Source organism: Ochotona curzoniae, unplaced genomic scaffold (genome assembly GCF_017591425.1).
Source record: "Ochotona curzoniae isolate NIBS_2020 unplaced genomic scaffold, NIBS_Ocur_1.0 contig_523, whole genome shotgun sequence".
Taxonomy (NCBI): Eukaryota; Metazoa; Chordata; class Mammalia; order Lagomorpha; family Ochotonidae; genus Ochotona; species Ochotona curzoniae.
Window position 1 is genome coordinate 9,259,710 of NW_024466459.1, and position 26,443 is coordinate 9,286,152.

The following is a 26,443-nucleotide window of genomic DNA, read 5'->3' on the forward strand; positions in this document are numbered from 1 at the left end:
CAGCTGCGTCCCCCAAACCTGGGTTCATGCTAGCAGGGAGCTTGGGCAGGCCCCGGCGCCGGGAGCTCACCCTTGAGTGAGTCCAGCTTCTGCCTGCCTTCCAGTTGCCATCACTGCAGTAGCCCCTACCCCCATGGTTTCCACTCGGGCTGCTGGATTCCAGAACAGAGGCAAGGGATAAAGTCCGAAGCAGATGACCTGACGGCACCATGGCCGACTCCGGCCATAAAAGGCCTCTTCCTCCCCTCATTGGAGGCCGGGCCACTGGGCCATGGACGTGCAGCCGTCCAGCAGGAAGACAATGGTGTACATCAGCTCCTGGGCCTGCAGGAGGGAACACATTACGGGGGCAATGCTGCCAGCCCTCCCACCCCTCCCTACCCCATCAGTCCTGAGCACGGCCCATGGGCCGGAGCTCCTGCCTGCACCAGGGTCCATGGGCCCAGGGTGGCCACTCACCTGCGGCAGCTCAAACCAGATGGTCTGGGGGCTGTCCACTGAGCCATAATTGATTTCCAGACCAGGGGGGGCCCCCTTCTCCATCGGACTCAGCAGGTGGAGCTGCTGCAGGTCCTTCAGGGCGATGGAGATGTATGTTTTCTGGGGGCGGCAGAGAAAAGGCTGTGGCTCCTCTGGAAGGCGGGCCCTCAGGGTGACAGGGAGGGCCTGAGCTCCAAGGGCCTTGCCTGCCTACCTGGGAGCTGGGGTCCATCAGGAGGAGGTGCTGGCGGCTGAGCCCCAGCAGTGCGGGTCTAGTCAGGGACTGCGTGCTCGTTCGCATCACCACATAGACAGTGTAGCCGAAGAGGGGCAGCTGGCTTGTGGCCTCTGGTGGGGGAGTGGGGACCAGGCAGGAGTCCTGACCTCTGGGAGCCACCCTCCTGAGCACCACCCGGGGGGGAGTCATGCCTGACACAGAAGCCATCTCAGCCCCGCCCTGCACCCAGCAGCCCCGCCTCAGACGCACTGATGAAGCTGATCTGAGCGTCCTGAGCGCTGTGTCCCTGCAGCTCCTTCAGCTCCTGTCCCAGCAGGCTCCTTATGGTGGTCATGTCCACCTGCCAGTGCAACATCTTCGGGATGTAGGTCAGCAGCTGTTGCCTAAGATATATAGCCTGGCTTAGTTCCACCCATGGGCACTGACCTCCTGGTGCAGAGCTGGGCAGGCAGCTGGTGCCAGATAACCAAGTGGGGACCCATGCACATGAGGGAGCCTGGGGTAGGATGGAAGGGACAGGTGGCTTTGACCTTGTTGGGGGCCATGGGCTGCAGGACAGGCTCTAGGGTGAGTGCTGAGGAGGGATAAGGAATGATGGGAAATGCAGGGAGCTGAGCTCTCACATACTCTGAAGGAGGGTTCTTGTCGCCCTTGCCCACGAGCTGGAGGGCAGCCAGCCTAGCCAGGTGGGCATCTGCCTGGGCACTGAGTACCAGTTTCCCCTGGAGATAGTCGCGCAGCACCTGAGAGGGGAAGACTGAGTTGGCGGCCTCAGATACCCCTTACCCACTTCTCCCCTTACCCCCACCTGCCTATGTCCAGCTACCACCTTCCCATATCCTGTGTGGCATAGGCGTCACCCCGTCGGATGCGGGCTAACCTGGCTGAAGTGGGTGCTGATGTAGATGGAGTTGTCGAAGTGCAGTGGGGTCTCCCAGCAGAGCCGCCGGCTGTGCAGGCTCACCTTCTCATGCACCAGCACGCTGTTGAGGTACTCGTGGGACCACAGGGGCCGCACCAGTTCATCTGCACGGGATCCCTGCTCAGGCTGTGCCCGTCCTGCCCCCCCGCCCCGCCGGCCGCCCCCCTCGCAGGGCTCACCATTCCCTTTGATGAGGAAGAGAGCAAATTCCTGTACTTCCTGGGAATCAGTGATGCCCATCTTCCCACACAGCTCCTCCAGCACTTCTCCTACCACCTGGGGGTTGGGAAGGCATAAGGTCACTGCCAAGACAATGTGGATGTGCCCAGGAGCAGCCTCTTCCCCATGGCCTCCCTCTGCCCCACTCACTGTGAACATCTGAATGTTTGTCTTATATTCCGTGCTCCCAGGCATGTGAATAAGAAGCAGGCGGGCCCCTTGCCCCTTCTGCCAAGGCACAGGTTGCAGGGTCAGTCCAGCAGCAGGCAGCAGTCCCAACTGCGTGCACACTGCCCCCCTGCCCCAGGGACACCCCACCCATCCACCCAGTACCAGAAAAGCCTTCATTTCGCTCTGAGGGGGCAGGCGCCGGCGGCCCCCATATTTGATGGTGCGCTGGAGGTTGTCTTGGCAGGTGCGGGCCAGCGCTGCCGGGGAGCAAGGGCAGAGTCAAGAGCCCGTCCCAGCTCCTCCCTAACCCCTCCCTAGCCAGCTGAGTTCTCCTGCTCTCTGCAACTTCCCCCAACCACACCCCGGGCACCTTGGCTGGGGCTCGAATCCTGGAAGAACTTGGTCGCGTAGGGCATCAGCGTGGTGGACGGGGCGAAGAAGCCCGTGAGGAGCCTGAGGAAGTTCCAGCCTCGAGTACAGCGTTCCCTGTCCCAGAACAGAGGACAGAAAGTTCTGCCTTCAGGCAGGCCCTTTAACGGGGTCGGGCTGCTCCCAGAAGCCCCCAGCCGCTCCACGGTCCACTCACTGCCGGGGGTGTCCGGTGACCTGCTTGATGGCCTGACAGTAAATCTCATCTCTGAGGTTCTCCTCGTGGCTCAGCTGTGGGCGGAGGAAAGGCAGGTGTGCAGGGCGGGGCCGGGCCCACAGCCCCCCAGTGCGGTGGATCTGGCCAGCACCCAGAGGTCAGCGGCACAGCTGTCACGTGTCATGCCTCTGGCCACACTCCCCTGCTGCTCTCAGCTGCTCCAATGCCCTGGTGCCGGCCTTGAGCCCCAGGACCCCTCTTCTTGGAAGTCAGTCACCTGGGACCACTGTCCTGAGCTCCTCCCACCTTGAACTCCAAGCAACAGTCAGAATGAACCCACAAAATGTAAAACGAATCTCTCCCTCACCCCCCCAGCAGCTTCCCATCAGAGACCCTGTCAGATGGTGACAAGGCAAGGACCCTAGGGGGCCTGCTGCACCTTGGACCCACTGTTGCTTCACTTCCTGGGCCCCAGCTCATATCAGGACTGACATTGCCCCGGCTCCCACCCAGGCCTGGACACCTGTGCCCGTGTGCACACAGCTTATTCCTTTGTCCTTGCCAGTGGCTTGTCCCAGACCTTCCCCGCAGCACCCTCTTTGCTGCTGATCTCCCCAGCACTCCTGCTCCCTGACAGATGAGTCATTGCTCACTGCCTGCTCCCACGGGGCTGCTGCCCGGCCGGGACTTCACCCCTGAGGGGCACAGCCATGCCTCCTGCCGGTAGGGGGCGCTCAGAGAACACTTCTGAGTGGTGGGAGGGAAGGGTGTCCCAGGGCAGAGGGGACCCTTTCAGCCAGGGCCTCCGGTCAGCCGGCACCAGCCCTCGCACGTTACCTTCAGCAGGTCATAGAGCAGATTCACCGAGTCCTTGCCTCGGGACTTGGACTGGTCCCCCATGAACTGCATCAAAGCTGCAGGTGGGACAGGAAGCAGTTCAACAGGGCCCTGAATGGCCAGGTGATGAAACAGCATTTGGCATTGCCTGCTCTCAGCCACTTTCCTTAATGACACATTCTCGTGTCTGTGTAGCCAGCTGTGCCTGCTTGCCAGGCCTCCCACCCAAGATCCTGTGCTCTTGGTAGCCCCTCACCCTGGAAGCTGGCCACGGCTTGTTTGCTCCTGTTCTCGTCGTCAAAGTCGATGAGTGACTCCTGGATGGGTACCTGTGGCCAGAGAAGTCGAGCCATAGGGCTGCAGCTCACTGGGGCCAGCGGGCAGACTTTTCCCCAAGCCCTTACCTTGGTGTACCGCACCAGGCTGGCTGCGATCTTCCCCTCCTCTTGCTGGTCCAGCCTGGGAATGCAGACAGAAGGACTGGCTTGAGCCTCCCCGCTTGGTTCAGCTAGAGGACAGGGCCGTGGACAGCATGGTTCAGGCCACTCTGAGGCTGGCTGTGGGTACTCACGGGCTCTGAGGCTTCCGGAAGTACCGCTGGGCAAATTCCTGCATGGTGTAGCTGTGGGTGTCAGCGGGCAGGGACGCATAGGCCGTGGAGGAGTGCTGGCTGCCTTCCTCCGAGTTGTCACCGAATGCCTGGCTGCGACGCTGGGCAGAGCGCTGGGAGCACAGGTGGTTGTGATCCCACTTGGCCATGCCAGGAACCCTGCCCCAGCCCTGTCCTCACCCCCCACAACAGCAGAGCCAGGAAAATCAGGGACTGTTTATTGCACCTCATCCAAGCAGCACGAGGACCACACAGGGGCCAGGGCCAAAGCCTTCCCCCAGGGCTGGAAGACCAGGGCAGGAGCCGGCAGGGGACACAGGGACAGAACCAGGCCCAGGGGTAGCAACCACACCCCTCTCCTTCCTCACCTCTGCCCCTCTGCTTTTCCTCACCTCCGAGACTCTGCTCCACTGGGCCAGGCCTGGCTCCCCCAGCTGACTCTTGCGCCGCCGGTTGCCCGGCTGCTCCGAGAAGGAGAAATCGGGGGCCGCAGCAGGCTGCACCAGGTTGCCAGGAAAAAGCCCTGAACGGCCCTCGGTTGAGCCGAACATCCAGCCTGGCGGAGAATCCGAGACAGGAGGCTTGCACACCCTAGCCCCTGTGATCCTCAGAGGGGAGGGTCAGCAAGGCCATGGCCCCCACTAGCCCTGCTGGGGGTCCCCCAGAGGGTACCTGGCTCCAGGCTGGCCACCGGCACTAGCTTGATGAGGTCTCCACGGTGAAAGCTCAGCAGGCTGCGGTCATCCGTGATGTGGCTGCGCAGGGCGACCACGTAGCCCGAGTCCTGCCAGCAGCCAGGGGGTGGGCAGGCCTGTGACTCCTTCTCCTGCCACTCGGCGTGGCTGGCCTCCCCCACCCCACCCAGGACACCAGCGCCCCCCACACTACACCATGCTTGCCTTCTTGAGCTCATTCAGGAACAGTTCCACCAAGGCCTTGATGGCCTGGGCCCGGGCTGAGTGCAGCACCAGCTGCTCCCTAGTCAGCGACAACTCCAGGGTGGAGACACCCGGGCACTCCACGCCCAGCACCTCAGCAAAGCTGCATGGGAGTGAGGAGTGGATGTGGGCAATGGGCAGGGTGGGGAGCCTGTGCCCTGCCCCAGCCCAGCCCAGCCCAGTCCTGGCTCTGCCGCAGCGCACCTATAGGAACACAGTGTCTTCAGCGGGTTCAGGTGCACGTTGGGGCCTGGGGTCACCTTAAGCAGCCTCAGCCCCCGGTGTGAAACACCCAACAGCTGCACGTCACTGCCGTGGCCGTCCTGCGGGGGGTGGGAGACGCACACAGCTGAGTCACGATCAGGGCTCCCTGCAGCGCCCCCCCCCCCCGGGTGCCACGACCACCCAAGACACCCTGGAGCAACTGCACACAGGGTGCACACAGCAGTCCGGCCCACAGCCCCACTGCTTGCCCCCAACCTCACTGACCGAGACCGGGAAGATGCGTGAGAAGTAATTGGCCCAGTTGTCCCGAGCGGCCACCACGATGCGCTTCTTCACGCTGTCCTCAGCAGTGGCGAGGGAGTCCAGGCCCACCTCCAGGTCTCCTGGGGGCAGGAGAGGCCCAGGTTGCACTCAGGGTCCCCCTCCACCCCCGCTCCCACAGTCCCAGCCCCCAGCCCATACCCAGCAGCTCTTTCATTCGGCTCCGCTCTTCTGGGGAGATCCGGATGCAGGACTCGGCGAAGGTGTCCCGCAGGATCTGGGAGCAGAGCCATGGTGTCATGACCAAGTGCTGCAGCCAGGGCTAGCCCAGAGCAGCAACGGACCCGCACAGGGCAGGGGCTTGTCGGTCTCAGTGGGGCTCACTGGAAGGCGCAGGTGCAACAGACCAAGAGCCCCCTACCCCGGGGCCGGGACCACCCAAAGAGCTCCTCTGCAGCCCTCTGCACTTCACCTCTCCCTCCACTGCCTCCCTGCCCAGGCACAAACTCCGGCTGCCTGGAGAACAGGGTGGTGAGGGAGGGTAACGGCCGTGGGGCAAGGAGGGTGCAGTCTGGCAGGTTTAGGGAACAGAGGAGCAGCCCTGGGAACATTCAGAAACAGTAAAGGGACAGCCACTGTTTCAGCAGCAGCTGCTGTGTGCCACAGCCGATGTCTTGCCCTGGACACACTTGGCATGTAATCCTCTGGATACAACGAGATTACTCGATAAAGCAAGAACTGAATGAAGGTGGGCATGGGACATAGGAAGAGCTCCAAGGTACCAGGGCTGACTGTTCCTGTGCTCCCCACATTGGTGTAGGGTTTCACAAGGGCTCCAGGGGCAGCTGGCCTGCCAGCATCCCTGGCGGGACTCACCTGCTCACAGAGGAGCCTGAGGCTGTAGGGGTGACTGAAGTTCTCCCGGGGGTAAAACACCTGGTGGGGTGCAGGGAGCCAAGGGAGGGCTGAGGTCAGGGGGTGGGTCCTGGTCCCAAGGGGTAGGGTCCCAGGGTCACAGTGGGCAGGGCCAGGACCCCACCCGCTGTCCTCGGCCCTCCCAGCTGCCTTCTTGGGCCCACCTCCTTGCGCAGGAACAGCCTCCAGGGGGCGCTGGTGTATGAAAAGCACACGCTGCCCGAAGATGCCAGCAACTGGGTGGAGAACCCTTGATCCCTCATGGGCTCCAGCAAGCCTGGGGGTGGGCAGAGGGGACGATGAAGCTGGGGCAGCACACTCCACCAGCCCACTGAGGGCCCTGTGCTCCGCCTCCAGCCACCTCATTCACTGCTTCCGTGTCCTGCCCTCCGTGTCCTGCCCTCTGTGTCCCCTGGTATCCCTGACCACGTCAGCCAGGGTCACTCAATTCCCCGTGGAGCTGTCATGTCTGCACCAAGGACAACACTCTGCATGCAAGAGGCAGGCAGGTCCCAGGGGTGCTGGCCCCCGCCCAGGGCAGGAATCAGGAAGCTGGGGTTCCCCACCCACAGTTCAAAGTCCAGGAGCCACAGCTACTAGCCTCCGCCAGGTGGAGCTGACCTGAGTTGTGGGTGCTGAGCGCTGTCCCAGCAAAGCCCACCCACTGTGCAGGGCATAAAGGTTTCTTACCATGAGGCTTTGTCGAAAGGGTCCTGGAGTCTTCAGGTGGAGGCAAGGGGGGTGCCGGCAATGGGCAGGGGGGTGCTGGTGCAGGTGGGGGTGCGTTTGTGATGAGCCGGTTCTGGCTAAACAGGTCTCGAAGCGGTTCCTGCTTTGCCCTGATGGAGCTGGAGGGCCCAGGCCTTGGGGTGTCCTTGGGCCGAGGAGCTACAGCCGGCGGCGGTTCCTTCCCTAGGCCAGGGGACAGCGTCTGAAGGGTGCAGGGAAGACAGATGAGCTGTCTGGAGACAAAGCCAACTTACCCCAGAGTCCCCTGCTCCTGGGCAGAGCAGCTCCCTGCCACCACAGCAGGGGCCTGACAGATGGGGGGTGCTCACCGTAGGGGGTGAGTGGGCGCCTTGGATCCCCAATTTGGCCAGAGCCTCGTCCTTAGGGTCGTTTTTCTTCCCAAAGGTTTTGGGGGGCCTTGCAGGAGAACAACAAGATCAGTAGGAGCTTGGGGTAATACCTGGGGGGCAACAACACCGTCCTGCCGCCTCCACCAGGAAGCCCACCTAGATGGCTCTACAGGCACAGGCACAGGCCCGGGGCGGCTCTGGTACATCCGGATGATGTTACGGATTTCCCTGCTGGGTTCTGGCCGCTTGGCTGTGGGGCTCACGCTGTGCACTGTTGGCTCAGCCTTCTTGGTGACTGGAGGGGGAGGAGGGGCAGGGGTGGGCACTGGCTTTGCTGGCTCTGCCTCAGCCTCTTTTGTAGCTTTGTGCTTACTTTGCTTCAAGGGCTTCTTGGTGACCGGAGGGGGAGGAGGTGGGGCAGGCACTGCCAGGAAGCGGAAAGATTGTTAAACACAGCTGTGCAGAACTCGGGGGGCCTAGGGGCTCACCCTCCTCTACATACCTGCTGCGTCCTCCTCCTCTTCCTCCTCCTCCCCCTGGGGGATCTGGATCTTGGCTGGAGGCCTCACCTTCTTCAATATCACCTGCTCTTGCCCTGTAAGGGCCCCCAGACGGACACCATCACCCAAGAGCTGCTCCACCCAACTAACCCCTCCCGCCCCTGCGCCACCAGTCTGGGCTCCTGGGCAGACCACAGGGACTCAGGGGAGCAGGGTGCACCCCCACCCCAGCCAGTGAAGCCGCCTCCCTGCGCGTCCTCACCCATCTTCTGGAAATAGTCCCGTTTCTGCTGGAAGCTCTTGGGGCGCCAGAACCCATCAGGGACATCCTCCTCTGGGGGTTCCTCCTGGCCGAGGCGGAAGATGAGAGCAGTCCCCACCACCAGCCCGGTCACCACACAGATTTCTCCCTCTGCCCCCGTGCAGCCCCGGCACCTACTGTCCCCGCCGCACTCCTACCCCAGGCCCTGCCATCTGCCCGTCCTTGGCCTCTTACCCTCAAGCTGACAACCACGGGTTCCGGATCTTGCTTTGGCTCTACCCGGGGAGTAGGCGACTTCTTGGGCTTTGGGGTGACGGCTGGAGGTGGGTCACGGGCGACCTCCAGGGATGCCTGCGCCTGCTGCTGGCGGTGCTGTGTCTGCTGCTCCAGGGACAGGCTTATGGCCTGTGTGGTCATCTGCTGGGCCTGAGGACACAGGGCTGGGTAAGAGCTCTGGCGGGCCCAGCCCCGAGGCGCTGCTGCCCTCAGGTGGTCCCCTGGGCCCCATCTGTCCATCTGTCCTCACCAAGATCATGGCCTGTTGGTTGATGAAATTCTGCTGTTGGGCCGCCAGCTGCCTCGTGTCCAGGCTGGGGAGCAGGGGCTGCGGCTGTGGCTGCGGTGGCACCATCATGGCTATAGGAGCACGAGGAGGGTAGTGCCAGGTGCGCGCCAGGTCCTGGGCCTACCCACTGAACCCTCCCTCTGGTGGCCCAGCCGTACCTGGCATGGAGGGGACTGTGCCCATCGCTGGCATCATGGGCATAGGTGCGGGGATCATGGCTGGCTGGTAGCTGGGCACCTGCATCATCCCTGGGTACACTGAGGGAACAGGGCCCTCTGGGGTCAGTCCTGCTCGGACCCACATACCACCCCCCTCCAGGCACAGGCGGGGAGAAGTGCTCCCCCCTGCCCCGTGCTGGCTGGAACCCCTCCAACAGGCATGACCGTCGCTTGGCACTCACCAAGGGGGTAGCCTGCCTGCGGTGTCCCGATGCCACCTCCGCCCTTCATGCGGCCACTCAGTGCCCAGCCTTCCTCCAGGTCCTGAGGGGGCCAAGGTCACGGGATCAGAGCAGAGCCCTGCCCAAGGGCAAGAAGCAGGAGGTCCCAGGGCACAGGGGAAGGTGTGGGGGCCACTTACCCTGAGGCCTGGGGAGAAGACCGGCTCAAAGAGGTTGTCCAGAAAACCCTCCAGGCTCCCTGGTGGACGGGCCTCCCCTGAGGGGCAGGACAGGGGCTGTGCCATGCGCCTGCATGTGGGGTTTCCTGTGCCCCCCACCCCCACAATCTGTCAACCTCCATGTGGCCAAGCCGGCCTCACCTGTGAGTCCCCCACCAGGCAGTGTTGGAGCTGGACCTGGAGGGAGGCCTGGGGGTAGTGTGGGGGCCTGGACGCCAGGGGCAGGGGGGATGTCCTCAGCCCTGTGGAGAACGGTGGGTCCAGCTAAGGGGGGCTGTGAGGCTGGGAGGTGGTGTGCAAGCCAAGACCAAAGGTAGAAGCAGCCATGGGGGCAGGAGGGGGCTGGGCTGGGAAAGCTGAGGGGCATGACAGGATGGCTGCATGGGGTCACCGGTGGGGGCTGGAGGGATAAGACTCTCACGGGCCAGTGGGAGCGATGGGATAGCCTCGGGGTTGAGCTGGGTCCCCCAGGTCTTCCGTCTGGCCGATGAGATCCAGCACAAAGTCGCAGCCGGCCAAGTCCTGCCAGGCATCCCCGGAGTGCAGTGACACGGACCAGCCACGAGGGGACGTTTCTAGGCCTCTGTGTGAAATGGGGTGTCAGCCTGGGTGGTGAGCAAGGTGGACAGCCATCCCCAGGGACCAAGGGCAGCCCCTGGAGCCCTCCGATTGCAGGCAGCCTCAGGTGGAGCAGGCTTTGGGCCCAGGCATGCAGGAGAGTGAGTTGGGGGCAGGGATGATGGGGTCTGTAGCACGACCCCCTCGGGACCCCATACCTGCTCTGCAGGATCCACCCTGCCAGCTGCTCCCCCGTGGTCCAGGACTCCACCTCAGCCGAGTAGCGCTCCTCTGTGGGGGTTAGGGGGTTGGGGGGTTGGAATGTGAGGGGCAGCTAGGCCCTCCAGGTCAGACCAGCGCTTGTCCCCAGGGGCACTCCCCAAGCAGTGCACAGGGGCCATCTGGGGCCTGGAGAGGCAGCAGGAAGGGGTGCCCTGCAGGAGGCAACCATCACCGTTGAAGGTGAGCACGTCCAGCGCCATGCGGCCCCGTCGCCATCCGGCCGTCCACTCCAGCTGGGTCGGGGGGTGGGCCCGGGCTGCCCCAGGGGCCAGCGGCGTCTGTTCCAGGGCCCCCAACAGTTTATGCTGACACAGCGCTGCCATGCCGTGGGGAGCATGGTCAGATACGAACCTGCAGGGATGGCATGGATCTGGCTGTGAGGAGGTGTGGGCCCTTGACCATACCTACCACCACCAGCTGCCCCCAACACCCGTCCCCAGCTGTCCCCTCACTTGAGCAGCGGCTTCTGCAGGGCCGGCGTTGGGGGGAAGGCGCTGAGCAGGACGGCCATGAGGGCCCAGCCGCGCTGGCTCTGCTGTTCGTCCGGGTTGTGCCAGAGCTGGGCGACCAGCTGGCTGAAGATCTCGTCCCGGAGCCCCAGGTGGCGCTGGCCTTGCCGCACCAGGTACAAGCCCAGGGCCTGCTCCTGCCACGGAGACAGGGTCCCATCGCCCAGGAGCCGCAGCATCTGCATGTCACACGAAGCCAGGCCAGTTTGAGGTGTAGGGCATGAGAGCAGGGGTCCACCCCATCCGCTCTGCCCTGGTACCCCACTCACCACCCTGTTGATGTCCAGGGCAGGCCGAGCATTCTCCCTGTCCAGCCGTGTCAGGGGCTTGGCCAGTGGCTGCCCTGGGCTGGGGAGGGATGGCTCCTGCAAGGGAAAGTGGATGACATAGTAACATCACACCTAGGCAGGACCTGGCATGCAGACAGACCCCCAAGGTGCTGGGCAGGAGCACAGAACCTGGGAGGGGGACAGGGGCTGGCCCCCAATACCTCCTCAGATACACCCCTGAATAAAAACCCTATTTCTATTTGGAAGGCAGATTTCCACAGAGAAGGAGACAGAAAGATCTCTTTCTATTAGTTCACTCTTCAAGGGCCACAATAGTCAGAGCTTATCTGATCTGAAGCCAGAAGCCAGGAGCTTCTTTCAGCATCCCAGGCTGTGAGCAGGGAGCTGGAGGGGAAGTGGAGTAGCCAGGACATAAACTGGTGTCCATATTGGATGCAAGCAGAGGTTTGGCATGTTATGCCTCTGTGCTAGCTCCTGAATTTGCTCTCTGATTAGAATATCAAGGGTCTGGCACAATGGCTCAGTGGCTAAATCCTTGCCTTGCATGTGCCAGGATCTCATGTGGGCACCGGTTTGTATCCTGGCTGCTCTACTTCCCATCTAGCTCTCTGCTCACAGCCTGGGAAAGCAGTTGAGGACGGCCCAAAGCCTTGGGACCCTGCACCCGTATGGGAGACCTGGAAGAGGCTCCTGGCTCCTGGCTTAGGATTGGATCAGCTCTGGCTGTTGTAGCCCCTTGTGGAGTGAACCAGCAGATGGCAGATCTTTCTCTCTGTCTCTCCTTGTCTCTGTAAAATTCAACTTTCCAAAAAAAAAAAAAAATCTTAAAGAATGAAAGAAAATCAATCCCCACAGCTGCAGACAGCTCAGAGTGGAGAAAAGGACGGATGCGAGCATCCCACCATTCATGCTGACCCATCTGCAAGGAGCCCGGCTGGCATCTCAGCTCCTATTTCTTGTGCACACATTCTAGAGCATTCCACACACACCCCTCTCAAATCTGTTGTTCCTAAGCAAGATCAAGAATCTGCCTGGTGTGCCAGTTGGCAGTCTGTGTTTGCAGAAAGGCTCCTGGTCGTTAAACTCCCTTTAAGGAACTCAATGTCAGGACAACCCATGGGCAGGATAGACTGCCGTGCCAATCCGCAGTGAGGCTTTTCTGCTTCAAACACGTTTTGTGATCTATTCAGCTGTATCCACCACCCAGTGACCACACAGGGAGGAGGCAGGCGGAAGAAGGGGAGAGGCCTCTGTGTACCAGCAGGTACCACCCCAACTCCGGGAAGGGAGGGCGGGGCCCACCTGAAAGTGGGTAGAGACGAAGGTGGAGAAAGGGTGCTGGTTGATATCTGGCGGGAGGCTGAGGCGGGGCCGGGCGGGGACCTCAGGGGGCATGCATTCGGTGATGCTCCGGGACAGGCTGTCCAGGTGGCCTGGGGAGGAAGGGCGGGAGGTAGCCCTGAGCTGCATGTCGTGGCCACCAGAAGCCAGCTGGGGCACTCAGGAGCATCAGAGCAGGGAAGCTCTGACGGGGCCCCACCCCCTCCCCATCACCGAGAAGGGACAGGGCCGAGGTGGAGCAGGACACTCAGAATAACCTCGTGCTGTCTTCAGGGTGGCGGCCAGCTCGGCCGGGATCTCCAGGCGCCCCAGCTCCTGGCAGAGAAGATGAAACAAATTATTCAAGGACTAAGGGGATGGGCTTAGGGTCCCCCTCAAGTACCATCACCCCCCTTGGGATAATAACACCCCTGCAATGACCAAGTGCTTTGAGGCCACAGGAATAAGCCTCCTGCTCCAGCTCCCTGCCAAGGCGCCTGGGAAAGCAGTGGAAGATGGGAGACCCGGATGGAGTTCCAGGCTCCTGGCTTTGGCCTGGCCCAGCCCTGGTTATTGAGGCCATTTGGGAAGGGAACTGGCGAACGGAAGACCTCTCCCCCACCCCACCGTCACCCGCCTTTCAAACAAATTAATAAACCTTTTGAAAATAAAAAAGATCAAGGACTCTGGTCCAGTGCCTCCCCGGCTGGGCCCCCCGTGAGATCCCAGGAGGCACCGGAGCAGTGAAGGCCCAGGCTTCCCAGCAGCACCGTGATGGTCAGGACCCACCCTCCCCAGGCGGGCCAGCCACAGTGCGTTCATCACTGTTGCTACTCGCCACCCAGCCACCTTCTCCCAGCCACCTACCATGCTTGGCATTTTCTTAGAGGCCGCTTCGTTGTGCCAGCCGCACCAGTGCCCGAGCTGTGGGGAGATACAGAAGGAGCTGATGGCTTGAGTGGGGTGGCAGTGTCTCCCAGTGGCACCTGCCCAGCTCTCTGGACCACTCTCACTCCTGGCTGTCCTAATGCCAGCACAGGCCCGTCCCTGCCTTCGCTACGCTCCGAGGCCCTCACCGGCCGCTGTGGGTGTCACTGCCAGTCTGCCAGGGCTCAGAAAAGAGGGCAGGAGAAGGAAAGGAATGGTCCCAGGGCGCAAAGTCCAGCCAGGGAGGGGCTGGAAAGGGGAGCAGCCTGTGGGCACTGCCCTTTGAGCAGTTTTATGGCCCTCCAGTTGGAGTCACCAGACAAGAGACAGGTACAGAGGTGGCCCCAATAGGGTGTGGGGGCCCTGGAGGGGTTGGAAGCCCCAGCCTAGGGGACATAGAGCAGGACAGAAGCAGCAGCAGCCTCACAGGGTCTCCTGCCTCCCCAGGCCTCTGTCCCTGTGAGGCTGAGCTGAGATGGCATCCACTGTTGGCTCCCGGCCAGCGTAGTCAGTCCAGGCTGCCCGGCTCCTTCCCTGGATGCCCTGGTTCTACTGCCCATCTGACCCCCGCTCCCCATGCACCTGCCACTGTCTCCGGAGTCTCCAGAGCAGGGGCCGGGCCACCAGCAGGATGGTGCTGAGCTGTCCCAGGGCAGCTCGCCTTCGCAGGTAGCGTTTCCTGGAAGCCAGGGTGGGGGTGGGGAGTGAGGCGGAGCTGCGTCAGGCCAAATCCAGGAGCCTGGGACTCCATCCAGGTCTCCCACGTGGGTGCAGGGGCCCAAGGACTCAGGGCATCCTTTGGTGCTTTCCCAGTGGGCATTCGCAGACAGGCGGACCAGAAGTGGAGCAGCCGGGACCTAAACTTCCGCTCCCATACGGGATGTCCGTGTCCTAGGCAGGCACCACGATGCTGGAACGGTATTTAAGCAAAATCTATAAAATCAGGAAGTGCTGTCCCCATGCGTGGTGGGAATGGGACTGAATGATGAGCGTTTATTTTTTATTTTTTTTGGTTTTGCTCACATTTCTGCTCTCTAACTCCTTTCCCAAGGGAGACATGGAAATGCTAGCCTTCCTGCTTTTTGGGGGAACTACCCCCCAACATTTGAGAGTAGACACAGCCACTGCACAGCGTTTCGCCCTGCTCCCCCATAGGGCTACAGGGTGTGCGTGGCTGGTTGTTGCTGCCACACCTGCGCAGTGCAGCCTCCATAAAGCCCACATTACGGGTCCAGAAGCAGGGGTCGGTGAGGAGATGGACAGAGCCGGGAGGTTCCAGCAGGCAGACACTTGTAGGAGGGGGAGGCAGAAGTCCCACCCCCTCCCCTTTCCAGTGCCCAAGACTTCCTGTGCATGGTCCTTCCACCTACGCCAACCTCGTGTTTCCCTGCCAGGAAACCACTTGAGCCTGAGGACGGGGCTGTGGGCTGCAGGGTCGCAGCTAAAGACAGCTGGACTGCCATTGGGGGTATCCCTACCCCTTTTGGGGGTCACAAAAGTGATCTGCGTGGAGACAAACCACGGTTTTCCTGACACAGAGGGGAGCCGAGTCAGGTTGGCCAGGAGGTGCCAAGATTAGGGTCAGATGGGAGGGGCAGGTCCTGCAGAAGTCCAGATGCAGTGGGGGAGGGGGAGGCTGTGGTCAACTGACTGAAGGCATTGCAAGAGGGGGCTCCGAATGCTCCCCTGCAGAGGCACGCAGCACTGTGAGATCACGGGCTGAGGGCCCTATACTCAAATGGAACACAAATATGTGCATTTACTATGTATCCTTTTCTTAAAAAAAAAAAGATAACATTGTCAAACCTAACAGGAGACTCCTGAATGGGAAATGCACAAAATATCCCAGAGGATTTCTCAGCTGCAAGACCAGACTTCTCTAGGAAGAAGTTCCAAGGAGACCCCAGATGGATCTGTAACCTCGTGGCACGAAGGACACACACAGAGGACAGAATGGTGACGGTGCACGGCAAATAGGAAGCCTATTTGAAAGTCACCCGTTGGGTACGGGTTCAGTATGCAGAATATAGAGAGAATGCCCACAGCGCAACAACCAGACAAGCAAGCCAACAAAAAGCCAGGTAGAGGAGCAGAGCAGACGTGTCTGCCAGGCAGATAAGAGCCACCAGCGGCAAAGATGCCCATGAACAGAACCTTGCTTCGGCCTTGTCCACCTTTAGAGAAATGCAGCTCAAAGCCACGAGATGGAGAAGGGAGGGGGCTGTGGCGCAAAGGGACAAGCTGCCGCCTGCAGCACTCCGCATTCTACGAGTCTCAGTTTGAGTCCCAACTGCTCCATTTCTGAACCAGCTCTCTGCCAGTGTGCCCAGGAAATCAATGGAAGATGACCCAAGTGCTGGAGCCTCCTGCCATCCAGGAGGGGGACCAGACGCAATTCCAGGTTCTTGGCTTCATTTTGGCCGAGCCCCAGGTTTTCCAGGCATCTGGCAAAAGAACCAGCGCAGAGACCTCTTTCTTTCAAACATGTCTTCAAAATAAAACATGCACTACTACTTCACACCCACAAGGCTGGCTGCTGTTTGAAAGACAGCAAAGGGGGTCGGCCAGGACGTGGAGTGGCCGGAAGCCTTGTGCTGTGCAGCATTGTGGGCGACTGTGCAGCCAGCCCTCAGAATCCCCAACAGACCATTGCACAGCCTGGCCACTCCACTCCTGAAACCCCCAAGGCCTGAACAGAGAGACCAGGAGGGAGCCTCCCCCCACGTCCCCCCGCCACCACTTCCCCTGGTAGCCTGACTTCTAAGGGAATGCCCAGCCACAGCGAGTGCATCCACAAGCGTGGCTGGGCCACACGTGGAACACCACTGAGCCCGGAGGTCAAAGGGAATTCTGACCCACATCATGCGGGCAGGGGCTGAGAACCTGACATGAGTGAATGTGGCCAGACTTGTGTATTCGGGACAAGGGCGGGCCTCTGGCACAGTGGCTGAGACCCTGCTGGGGACACCCGTGTCCCGTGGTCACGATGCCAGGGTTCAAGTCCCAGTTCCACTTGCTGCTGATGCGCACCCTGGGGGGTTAGCAAGGACGGCTCATGTGGCTGAATCCCTGACACCCAGGTGGGAGACAGGCTCAAGTGCCCAGCTCCTGACTTCAAGTTGCAGGTGTCTGGAGCGGGAAGCAGTGGCTCTGAGACCTCCATCTGTCCATCTCTGCCTTTCAAAGGCGAGTCAGTCAATACATCCAGACCAGGCAGTTACTAAGAGTGCGAGCGCAGAGCGGCGGTTACTGGGGGGACAGGGCAGCGTATTAGAAACCGTGGCCACTGCTGCTCCTCTGGCACTGACTTGACTCTGCTGGCCCCACAGGGTGACCCGAGAGGTGAACGGCTGCTTCCCCCTGTGTCACTAGCGTGTGGCCCAGGGTGGAGGAGCAGGCGGCCAGCAGGTGCTGATGAGTTGGCCTGGGGGCAGGTGGCCTTGCCTTGGGACCACACATCTCCCGCACCGAGTCCCCACCCCCCAGCCCCAGGCACGCGTGTCCCGCAGACCTGGCCTGTAGCCCGCGCACGCGCGCCTGCAGCCGGGGCAGGAGACGGAGGCGCCGGTTGCGCACGCAGGCTCTGAGGCCGCGGCGCAGGGTGAGCAGGGCCCGGGAACACTGTTGGTCCCTGAGCTGCTCCAGCCGCTGCCAGCCCTGCTCCTGCAGCAGCACCTGCAGGAACAGAAGCAGGCAGGGGTGGGGGGTGGGTGGCTGGCCTCAGTACCTCCCGGCCAGCCAAGCCACTGTGGGGGTACCCCCGGACAGCTACCACCCATCTCCCCAGCCCTGGGAAGAGCAGAATCCTGAGCTAGTCCCAGAAAGTCCCTTCTTCCCATGCAGGTGTGAGCATCCCTGCACGTGCACACACACACAAACACACCTGGGTGACTCCAAGATGACACAGCGGGGACTCCACCCCCAACACTTGGCTCACAATGGCGCCACACCTCTCACGGTCAGGGGTTCCTCCCTGCCCCTCTGGCCCCAGGGCCCGGAACCTGCCCCAGGGACAGCAAGGTCCTTTGCACAGTGCCTGGGAAGCCCCACTGTGCAGCTTGCAGGGAGGGTGGGGGTGTGTGTGTGTGTGTGTGTGGGTGTGTGTGTGTGTGTGTGTGTGTGTGTGTGTGTGTGTGTGTGTGTGTGTGTGTGTGTGTGTGTGTGTGTGTGTGTGTGTGTGTGTGTGTCGGGTGCAGAGGGGCATAAAGCAGGCACAAAGGCTCAGAACTTCTCGGCACCCCTAGCCCAGAAGCCAGTGCCAGGTGCCTGGCCTGGAGGGAGCCGGAGGCTGTCCAGGTGAGGCTCGTCCACTGAGCTGGCCAGTGCAGGAAGTGGCTGGCAGGTGCGGGGTGTGCGTCAGCACCTGCTGCTCCCTGGTGCCCCGCCTGGACTGCAGAAGGTGGCCATAGCAGAAGACAATTTCCGGAAGGCTAGGACGGAACCTACCCTGCCAGGGTGCTTCTCACAGTCTGGTTCAAGGTCAGGCATGATCGCTGGCCCCACCCTCGGTCAGCCTTGGCCATCACAGACGAAGTGGGGGGAGGGGTTCTAGAGGAGCCCTGGTTCTAGGCGGCTCTGCTAGACCAGAGGCCACGCCCAAGAAGGCAGCTCGGAGCTCCCCACCCAGAAAGGGCCCCTTCCCCACCCACCAGCCCCTCCCCACCTGGCCAGGAAGACCTGAAAAGGCAGGCGCACGGGGAAGTGGGCACAGCGGGCAGCCACGGCCTCCAGGGCACCAGCCTGGCGCAGCTGCTCTGCCACATGGTTCACATCGAAGAGGCCAGGGAACTGGGATATAAGATGGAGCTGATGAGAGCCAGGAAGGGGAGGCAGGATGGCGGGGAAGGGAGTTTGGTCAGGCGGACGAGGCTCACCTTCCCTGGGTTGGGGTTGAGGCACTGGATGACATGGACGTGGCTCCTGTGAGCAGAAGGCAGGTCACACTGGGGCCAGCCCAGCCCTGTGCTCAGCCCTGGTGCCTGCACGGAGGTGGCGCAGGGTGTCGGAGGGGGTCCGTGCTCTCACCTGCCCAGCTCTGTGAGGAGGGCACCAAGAGACTGCTGAAAGCGGGAGGCCAGTGTGCCTCGGCCTGGTCTGTCCTCCACCTGCTCTGCTGCCTGGAAGAGGCTGCCCACCAGCTGCGGGCAAGAGAGGACTCTGGGGCCTGCCCATCAGCCCCACTGCCCTGAGGAGCCAGAGTGACCAGCCCTTGGCACCAAGAGACCCTGGAAAGCTCAGCCCCGGCCCCCCGTCCATCCCAGGTGCCTGGGACTTGGGGGCCAGCTTGCAGGGGTAGCAGGGTATTCGGGGAGGGGAGCAGGGATGGGGGACACTGCTTAGGCACCTCCAGCCGGCTCTGAGCCAGCACCTCCTCCGCGGCCCGGTCCAGTTGATCCCGGTTCCTGTTTAGAAACTTGTGAACCTGTGAGAGCCCAGGGGAATCTGGCAGTGACTGAAGGACCCGCCGGCCTTGGGTCCAGCCCCTGGTCCTTCTGCTTCAGCGAGAGCCTGCTGGGTACCAGGCATGTACCCCCACCAACACCCCGCACAGGCCCAGTCCACAGAAGGGTGGCTGGAGGCTCGGCTGGGGAGTGGTCACATGCCCGTGCTCTCCACGGCACAACTTGACCCTGTGATTCTCATCCTGTGTCAGGCACGGGTGGGGCCGGGGGGGCCTCCCTCACCTGCCTGTTCACCGTCGCATGACTCAGTTGCCCCGATGATTCACCCTGGTGTCAATTACCTGGTAGGTGACACTCCCGGCATCGTGCCTCACGGTGAAGATGGGCAGGGGCAGCTGGGGCTTGGTGTAGCTGGGGTGGTTGCCATGGTGATAGTGGCACTTCTGGAGGAAGGTGTGGTCCGTGGCCTGGGGAGGGGCCAAGCAGCTGTTCCCTGCCTGCCCTGAGCCCCCTCCCATGTGATCCCCAAACACCGCAAATCCTGTGGTTTTGCTCCCCAAAACCTCCACAGAGGGGGTGTAACCACCGATGTTTGATTTACTTGAAAAGGTGCATGCTCTTGGGGGACATGGTCTCCCAGCCCCACTGCTTCGTCTCAGAGTCCCACATGTGTGGCTGTATATTTAGTTCTCTTTAAGCTAGCACTTTGTTCCTGCTAGTCTGTGGGTTTTAAAAGGAGATGGAGCAGGCCTATTTTTGCTCATTTTTATCCTCAGTAGTGCTGTAACACAAGCTCATTCATTCACTAATTCCTTAATGAACTCTTCTCCAAGGAGCCAGCCTGCATGGAGCTCGGTCAGCACGAAGAGTGAAGGAACATGGGCCCAGCGCAGTGGCCTAGCAGCTAAAGTCCTCGCCTTACACGTGCCGGAATCCCATATTGGCACTGGTTCTAATCCCGGCAACTCCACTTCCCATCCAGCTCCCTGCTGTGGCCTGGGAAAGCAGTCGAGGACAGCCCAAAGCTTTGGGACCCTGCACCCGCAAGGGAGACCTGGAAGAAGCTCCTGGCTCCTGGCTTTGGATCGGCATAGCTCTGGCCGTTGTGGCCATTTGAGGAATAAGTCAGCAGGTGGAAGATCTTCCTCTCTGTCTCTTCTCCTCTCTTTGTATCTAACTTTTCAATGAAAATAAATACATATTAAAAAAAAAAGAAGTGGAGGAACACACCCCACTAAAGCACGGGGACAGGCGTGCGCTATTTAGAAAGAGACCACTAGAGGGCGCGGCTGTGCAGGGAGCTATTCCGGAAGTGACCACTAGAGGGAAGATCTGAGCCCTGTTCTGTTCTACCCTCCGGGAGGCCTTGCTGTTGACGTTTGTCCAGCTCCCGCCCTCACCTGGGCCAACCAGGTCTGGGCGTCCAGGAGAGTCAGGAGGCTGTGGGGCTGGCCCACTAGGAGGTCCAGGCAGGACTCCCGCGGAGGCTGCGCGATGGGCACCCAGGGCAGTAGCTCCTGCTGACACACCTCCTGTGGGGTTGGCATTTGGCCCCACTTGTGGGCGCTGCAGGAGTGGCTCCCCATTTGACACATATGAATCCACTGAGGCATTCCCATGGGGAGAGGGCTCCAGGGTAGAGCTATCAGCTCGTTTCTCTGTTCACCAAGAATGCTCTGGTGAATGCCAGGCCGGGTCGTGTTAAGGGTCCTCTGCCCTGTCCATGCCTATGTTTAACTCCTCTTACCTCCTCCTGGGCCAGCAGCTTCTGGCTACAGAAGAGCTGCAGGCGCTCGCTGGCGAGGTTGTTGCACAGTTGCTCCAGGCCATTCACCCGCAGCGCCTGGGCACACGTAGACAGTGAGGTGGGCACCTGTGCGAGTCCAGCAAGGCCAGGCAGGTCCGAGCTTCCAGAGAAGGCAGCAGGGGCCCACATGTAGCTGAAAGGAGGCTCAATGAGCACCCCAAGTTCTCAGCCAGCTTGACTCCTCAGCTGGACTTGAATGCCCTGAGAGGGGGCCTGTTCGCTTTCCTTTCTATCTCTGCTACCTGCTAACCCTCTCCACCCCACACCAGCAGTCACCTAAGCCAGAGAAAGCTCACTGCTAGGTGGCATAAGGCTTGTGGGCACCCCCAACAGGGAGCTGCTGGCACCTCCAGAAACATTTCTGATGTAGACACCCACCACCCAGGGCCCACCCCAAGGGGTGACCTCAAAGCCATAGGCGTCCACCACAGTGATGGTGCTTGGGCTGTGCCCGTCCCCCGGGGCTGCCAGCTGTGCATTCATCTTTTGCAGGAGCCAGCTGAAGAGCCGGGAGTACAAGGCCTTGGCCAGGGCGTCCCTGTGGGCGGTGTCAGTAAGCCATACGGAGCAGCTAGCCAGGCCAGGTGCCCATGTCTCTGGTCCCCGGGCACACCTGGCATCGATGGCACTTTCCACGGGCAGTGATTTTGAGACATGGCCATAGGGCGTTTCCTAGAGGCCGGGGAAGGCATGGTAGTGGGAAGACCCTTGCCCATGCCCCACAGGCAGGCGCCCAGCCTGCAGGTGGCCCCGGGTCAGCCCTACCTCCCAAGGACCCAGAACTCACCATGACCCTCCTGGTGACAGCTGCCTCCAGGCCTTCTGGTGCCACCTGCAGCAGCCGAGCTGCCGTGCGGATCTCGGCCCAGCTGGCCACAACGGCCACCTCCTGGGACTCCCTCTAGATGGAGCAGGAAGGGCCAGGGTGGGCTTGATGAGCCAGGCTCAGAGGAGAGAGTGTGCCTACACTCTAGGCTGTGGTATGCTTGTCCTTGCCCTGACGGTGCCAGGAAGCCCCCAGGACCCAGGACCCACCTCGGAGGAGCAGAAGCAGATGTTGCCCAGGTGCAGGATAGCAGCCAGCATGGCCCAGACCCCGGCCAGCTCCTCAGGGTGCAGGCCCAGCAGCTGCAGGGCCCTGGCCAATCCCGTGAAGTCCTGGCCATCCTCCTTGCCCTGGAGCCAGCAGGCGCGGCCCTGTGGGGGCACAGCAGGGCTAGGGGCACGAGGACAGCCTCCCTCAGGTTCCTCTTCTTCCTCAAATGCCCCTCTCACCTGGTTGAGGAAGTGGTAGGTTTCTGGGCCCTGCAGGGACAGCTGCTCCCGTTCGGCAGGGTCCAGTCCTGCCAGCAGCTCATAGAAGACATGGAAGCTCCGCTCAGCCTGCGCCTTGGGGGGAAGGACTGGCTGGAAGGGTGTGCACACAACTCCCTGCAGCAGCTCCTGCCCTGGGTCAGGACGGGGCTGTTTACCTGAAACACCACCCTCGAGGTCTCAAGCAGATAGTGGGACATGGAGGCGCCCACGACGACCCCACTATAGTCGCAGGAGACAGAATTGGGGGTGACTGGAGCAGGAAAAACCAGGGAAGCCCCCACAGGAGTGGGGAGGAACCCCAGGTTCCTACCCAGACCACCACTGCTCACTCTTGCAGGAAGAGGCGGAAGACCTGGCCGAAGCGGCTGGCGTTGGCATTGAGGATGGTCTTGGCATGTCCAAAGCTGCTAAGCATGGGCAGTACCTCGGCCAGCTGTAGGTCGGTGGGCATATCTATCTCTGGGAAGGCCACAGCCCGCACGACTGGGTACCCCAGCAGGGACCCCCCTACACCCATGTGAAAGGCCCCAGCCCAGCTGTCCCTGCAGTCGGCTATCCTGGGGCCTGACGATCACCCCCCCCCCACTCCAACCTCCACCAGTCCCGAGGAGAAGGGTGGTCCCTGTTGGAACCCTGGAAGTGGCCCTGGAGACAGGCAGCCAGCTCAGTGCCCCCCACCCTGCATGCTGCCATCCCACACCTGGTGCACTCTGTCTCTTGCCTGCTCCGGCCCCAGGCTGCTCAGGAACTGCACCAGCTTCCGAGCGGCTTCCGTCTTCCCTGTGCCGCTGTGCCCGCTGCCAGAGGGATGCATGCAATGTGGGGTGGGGTCTTAGCAGGGTCCCCAGGAAGGACCCTCCTGAACCACAGGAAGTAAGAACCCCAGAAACGCAAAAAGCTGGAGCCGGACAAGGCCCCCGGATGCCACCCTGCCGACTTCACCCGGGAACAGGGGAGCCAACGATCCCCGGAGCTGCTGCCTGGCGGTGGCTCAGACCGGTCATTTCCAACGGTGCCAATACGCCCACCCGGGAGGGTCAGCCATACTCACCTCAGGAGGACGCAGGGGGCCTGGCCGGGGGTCTGAGACAGGTTGTAGGCAGCTGCAGCCACAGCAAAGACGTGCCTGGGCGAAGGGAGTGAGCGGACGCTATGGAGGAGGCTTCTGGGGCCTCCCGGAGCAGGCAGCAGGGGCTCCTGGGGGACCGGGGGGCAGTGACGTACGGCGTGCTGCTGGGGGTCTTCCTGGGGTGGTAGCTGGCCAGGACCGCGGGTGAGAAGAGAGGCAGGGGGCGGTGGGGGTTCAGAGCCAGCAGAAGGGAACCCCCAAAAGTCTAAGGAAGAAAGCGAAAGGTCTGGTGCAAATGTGGAAGGAGATAAGGGGGGCCCTGATGCCTCCTCTCCAGTGGGGGATACCCAAACCCCGTCTGCCTTCGCCCCTTCCCCAGGCTCCCCCATACGTAGATGCGGCCCAGCTGGAACCTCTTCTTGAGGCAAAGCAGTACGGAGCTCTCACACAACAGCCTGCGGGTGAAGAGGGGCCGGGTCAGCGCGGATGGAAGGGGTGAGGCGCCTGACCCCCACCACACCTGCCTCTTCCAGCCCAAGGGGGGCGAAATCGCTTCCAAGGCTCCGTAAATCGGTATAGGATGGGAGGGGGACTCGGGGAAGGTGAGCCCGGGCTGGGCGCGCAGGCTGGGATCGCGTGCTCACCGCAGCCGGGCCAGATCTTCCACGTCCTCCAGCCCCTCTGCCGGGCTCCAGCCCTCCACCGTCAGGCTGGCCGGCGCCTCCTCGCCCTGTCCGAGGCTCAGCTCCAGGGCCCTCTCCAGCCCTGCCTCGACCTCATCCTCGGGCTCCCACCGTCCCCTCAGGGACCCGCAGGGCCCCAGGCTCCCCGCGCTGCGCAGACGGGTCTCCAAGGCGAGTCGGGGCAGCAGCGTGTCAGGGCCGGGGCCGGGGTCCTGCCGGGGGACGGAGTCCTGCGCCCAGTGCACAGGCGTTTCGGCTTCTGCTTGCCTGCGGGAGCCGTCCTCGTCCAGGGGAGACTCGTCGGGAGAAGTTGGGTCGAGGAGGGAGTCGCGCTGGGGCCCAGCCCCCGCTTCCCCACTCGCCCCGTGCTCCTCTCCGTCCTGCGTGGCGGCGGGGTCCACGGGGGCATCCTGGAAGCTCCCGTTGCTCGGCTTCTCCGCGGCCCTGTGGATCCTGGGGAACACCACAGCGAACTTGGGATCCGGTGTGAGGCCCCCGCCGGCCGGCGCTGGGCTATCCCGGGCCTGTGGGGATCCAGTGCCGTCGCCAAGGGCACTCGGCGGAGGCGCCCCGAGCCGCGCGAGCCCCGCCAGGCGCAGCGCTAGCCGGCGCCGTAGTCCCGGCCCGCCGCGGCGTCCCTCGCTCGGGGGTCTCTGGCACCCCGGCTCCGGCTCCTCGCCCGCGGCCTGCCGAGCGCGCCGCTGCAGCCACCGCACGAGGCCCAGCGCCCGCACCACGCGCAGGACCCGCTCCCTGAGGCTGGCACCACGGGCACCCGCGGCTTTGGGTGCGCTGCCCGGCGAGGACCGGGCGCGCAGCCTGCGGAGGACCACCAAGGCGGCCAGCGGCGCGGCGCTGCCCGGGCGCGCTTCCGCCAGCACCTGCCCTGCGCCCTGGCCGTGCGCACGCGGCCCGGCTCCTGCGGCCCCGTGCGTCCGCCTCTCCCCCAGCTGCTCTGCGTCGAGAGCCGCGTCGGCGCCGCTGCCGGAATCCCCGCCGGCTCCCCGAGGGCCTTGCCCGCTCCCCCGCTCGACCAGGTGCTCATCGCTGCCTGGTTCCGGCAGCTCGGGCCCTGACCGCTGCCCCGTGTTGATTCCCTCGGAGCTCGAGTCTGCCGGCTCCGACTCAGGCCGCCGCGACTCCGGGGTCCTGCCGCGCTGGCTGCCGCTCTCCCGCGCCTCGCGGGCTTCGCTGTCCTGGCAGGAGCTGCCCGCATCCCCGCCCGACGTGTTTCCACCAAGGCTAGGGGGCTTTGAGGGGCTCCGACGAGCCGAAGGTCCCCGGCCAGCTCCCCTCCTCCGGCGGCGAGTCCGCGCCTCTCCTTGGACCAGGCCCTCTTCCTTCTCCTCTGGGCACCCCCCAGGGCTCTCCCCTGGCCCCCGACCCCGCCGACCGTTGCCTCGCCTGTCCTTGGCCTCTAGGGACAGCCCCTCTGCAGGTGGTGTCTCATGGCCTCCAGTGGCCTCTTGGTCGTCGGGGTCCTGCCCTGCCGGGGCCCTCGCCCTGCGGGCCTTGCTGCGGCGGCCTGCGCGGTGGCTCCGTACGGGGCCAACCCCCTCTGTGCTGGCCGACTCCGTCTCCTGCTCCTCCGAGGCTGGACGCCTGAGTCTCGCTGGGCGCTGGCGGCCCTTGTCCTTGTGCCCACTCATGGATGGCTGCGCGGCACCAGCCTGGCTGTTGCTGTCACCCCAGGTCTGCTCCCGGCTCAGTGTCCCCCCCTACACACCCACAGGGCCCCCTCCCCCCTCTGGCATCTATAATGCAGAAGGCCGCGGGTCCTGACCCCCCTGGGCCAACAATGGAGCTGGCCCGCCTTGGAAAGAGGAGACGCTGAGGTGAGGCCCAGCGGACAAAGGCCGTGGACGGGGCAGTTGGACGGGGCCGGGGCCATTGCGAACCGGGCCAGCCAGGGAACCAGGCTTTGCCGCCGCGTGGCACTGCTAGGTGGCACGGCAGCTGTGTGAGTGCGTGGCCTTTTTTGTCCAGGGGCTCCAGGACACTGCCAGGTCGGTGCTGGCACACGGTAGGTCTCAGGGGTTTTGTTAGCCGTTCCTTCTCCCTGCCTCCCTTTCTTCAAAAGGCAGTGAGAGAGGTTGGTTTCCCCAGTGCCAGAGCTGGGGCAGGCAGAGCTGCCAGCTCCACTTAGGTCTTCAACCTGTCCTGTGCTGATTTATATCCCTTCTCACCTTCTGCTTACATGATGCAACACTGGAAGGAAATTTCCCCGTGCCCAGGTCCAATCAGTTCCTAAAGATTGACTTGCTGGGAAGGTCTGTTTGCGTTTTAACATTCCCCAAGTCTCCCCCATGGAAGTTAGGCTGTTTCATGTCTGTCCTCACAGAGCCTTAACGTGAGGTGGCACCCAGCGTTTCTGACGTCAACTGTGCTGACGTCAAATGTGTACCCCATTCTGGTCCCTCCTCCCCAGCAGCTCGGGAGACATTCCAGTTTCCACTGTCCCTGGAACGCTCTCCAGGTGCCCCCCCCACCTGCCCCCTGCCCTGTGTACCTCTCGTTTCCTGGAACCAGCCTGCATGCCCACCCACTTGGTGGAGCTTGGTGAGCTACTGCAAACCAGCATTCCTGTGTGGGCAGGGGCTGCTCACGACCTGGGGGAGCAGCCTCTGTGGACTGCACTGTCCAGGAGGCAAGGCATGGGCTCCAGAGGCCACAGGCTGGCGCTGGACAGCAGCCTACAGACCTCTGCCCACTATCAACACCGGCCTGGCAGTGGCATTCAGCAGGCTCAGGTCCCACGGAAACCAGAGCCTGGCACGAGGTCCTCCCACTGTTGGCTATCCATCACGCAGTGCTGAGAATCTGGTGTCCTCAATTCTGAGCGCCAATCCAATC

General features: G+C 62.5%; 1 protein-coding gene across 1 annotated transcript; it reads right to left on the minus strand.

The window, feature by feature from the left end:
• On the minus strand, nucleotides 1-25,239 carry MYO15B (myosin XVB). Its single transcript, XM_040989360.1, is given in 64 exon segments — nucleotides 1-324; nucleotides 460-600; nucleotides 695-828; nucleotides 968-1,101; nucleotides 1,346-1,461; nucleotides 1,599-1,744; nucleotides 1,820-1,916; nucleotides 2,010-2,087; nucleotides 2,193-2,287; nucleotides 2,401-2,516; nucleotides 2,617-2,690; nucleotides 3,454-3,530; nucleotides 3,710-3,782; nucleotides 3,858-3,912; nucleotides 4,025-4,131; nucleotides 4,432-4,619; nucleotides 4,736-4,847; nucleotides 4,963-5,104; nucleotides 5,206-5,324; nucleotides 5,491-5,609; nucleotides 5,689-5,764; nucleotides 6,364-6,423; nucleotides 6,567-6,679; nucleotides 7,093-7,333; nucleotides 7,461-7,548; nucleotides 7,638-7,905; nucleotides 7,984-8,076; nucleotides 8,244-8,328; nucleotides 8,478-8,669; nucleotides 8,770-8,879; nucleotides 8,967-9,065; nucleotides 9,209-9,290; nucleotides 9,388-9,464; nucleotides 9,568-9,668; nucleotides 9,848-10,009; nucleotides 10,203-10,275; nucleotides 10,439-10,617; nucleotides 10,719-10,954; nucleotides 11,045-11,140; nucleotides 12,368-12,498; nucleotides 12,664-12,721; nucleotides 13,253-13,309; nucleotides 13,895-13,991; nucleotides 16,824-16,987; nucleotides 17,196-17,313; nucleotides 17,976-18,100; nucleotides 18,187-18,232; nucleotides 18,338-18,450; nucleotides 18,657-18,734; nucleotides 19,056-19,181; nucleotides 20,115-20,246; nucleotides 20,462-20,557; nucleotides 20,927-21,059; nucleotides 21,135-21,193; nucleotides 21,309-21,422; nucleotides 21,557-21,718; nucleotides 21,797-21,981; nucleotides 21,984-22,057; nucleotides 22,168-22,271; nucleotides 22,539-22,635; nucleotides 22,890-22,964; nucleotides 23,063-23,172; nucleotides 23,299-23,362; nucleotides 23,552-25,239. Coding segments are annotated over 64 exon segments (8,838 nt in total). The 3' UTR covers nucleotides 1-246.
• Between the last annotated feature and the right edge of the window lie 1,204 nt (nucleotides 25,240-26,443).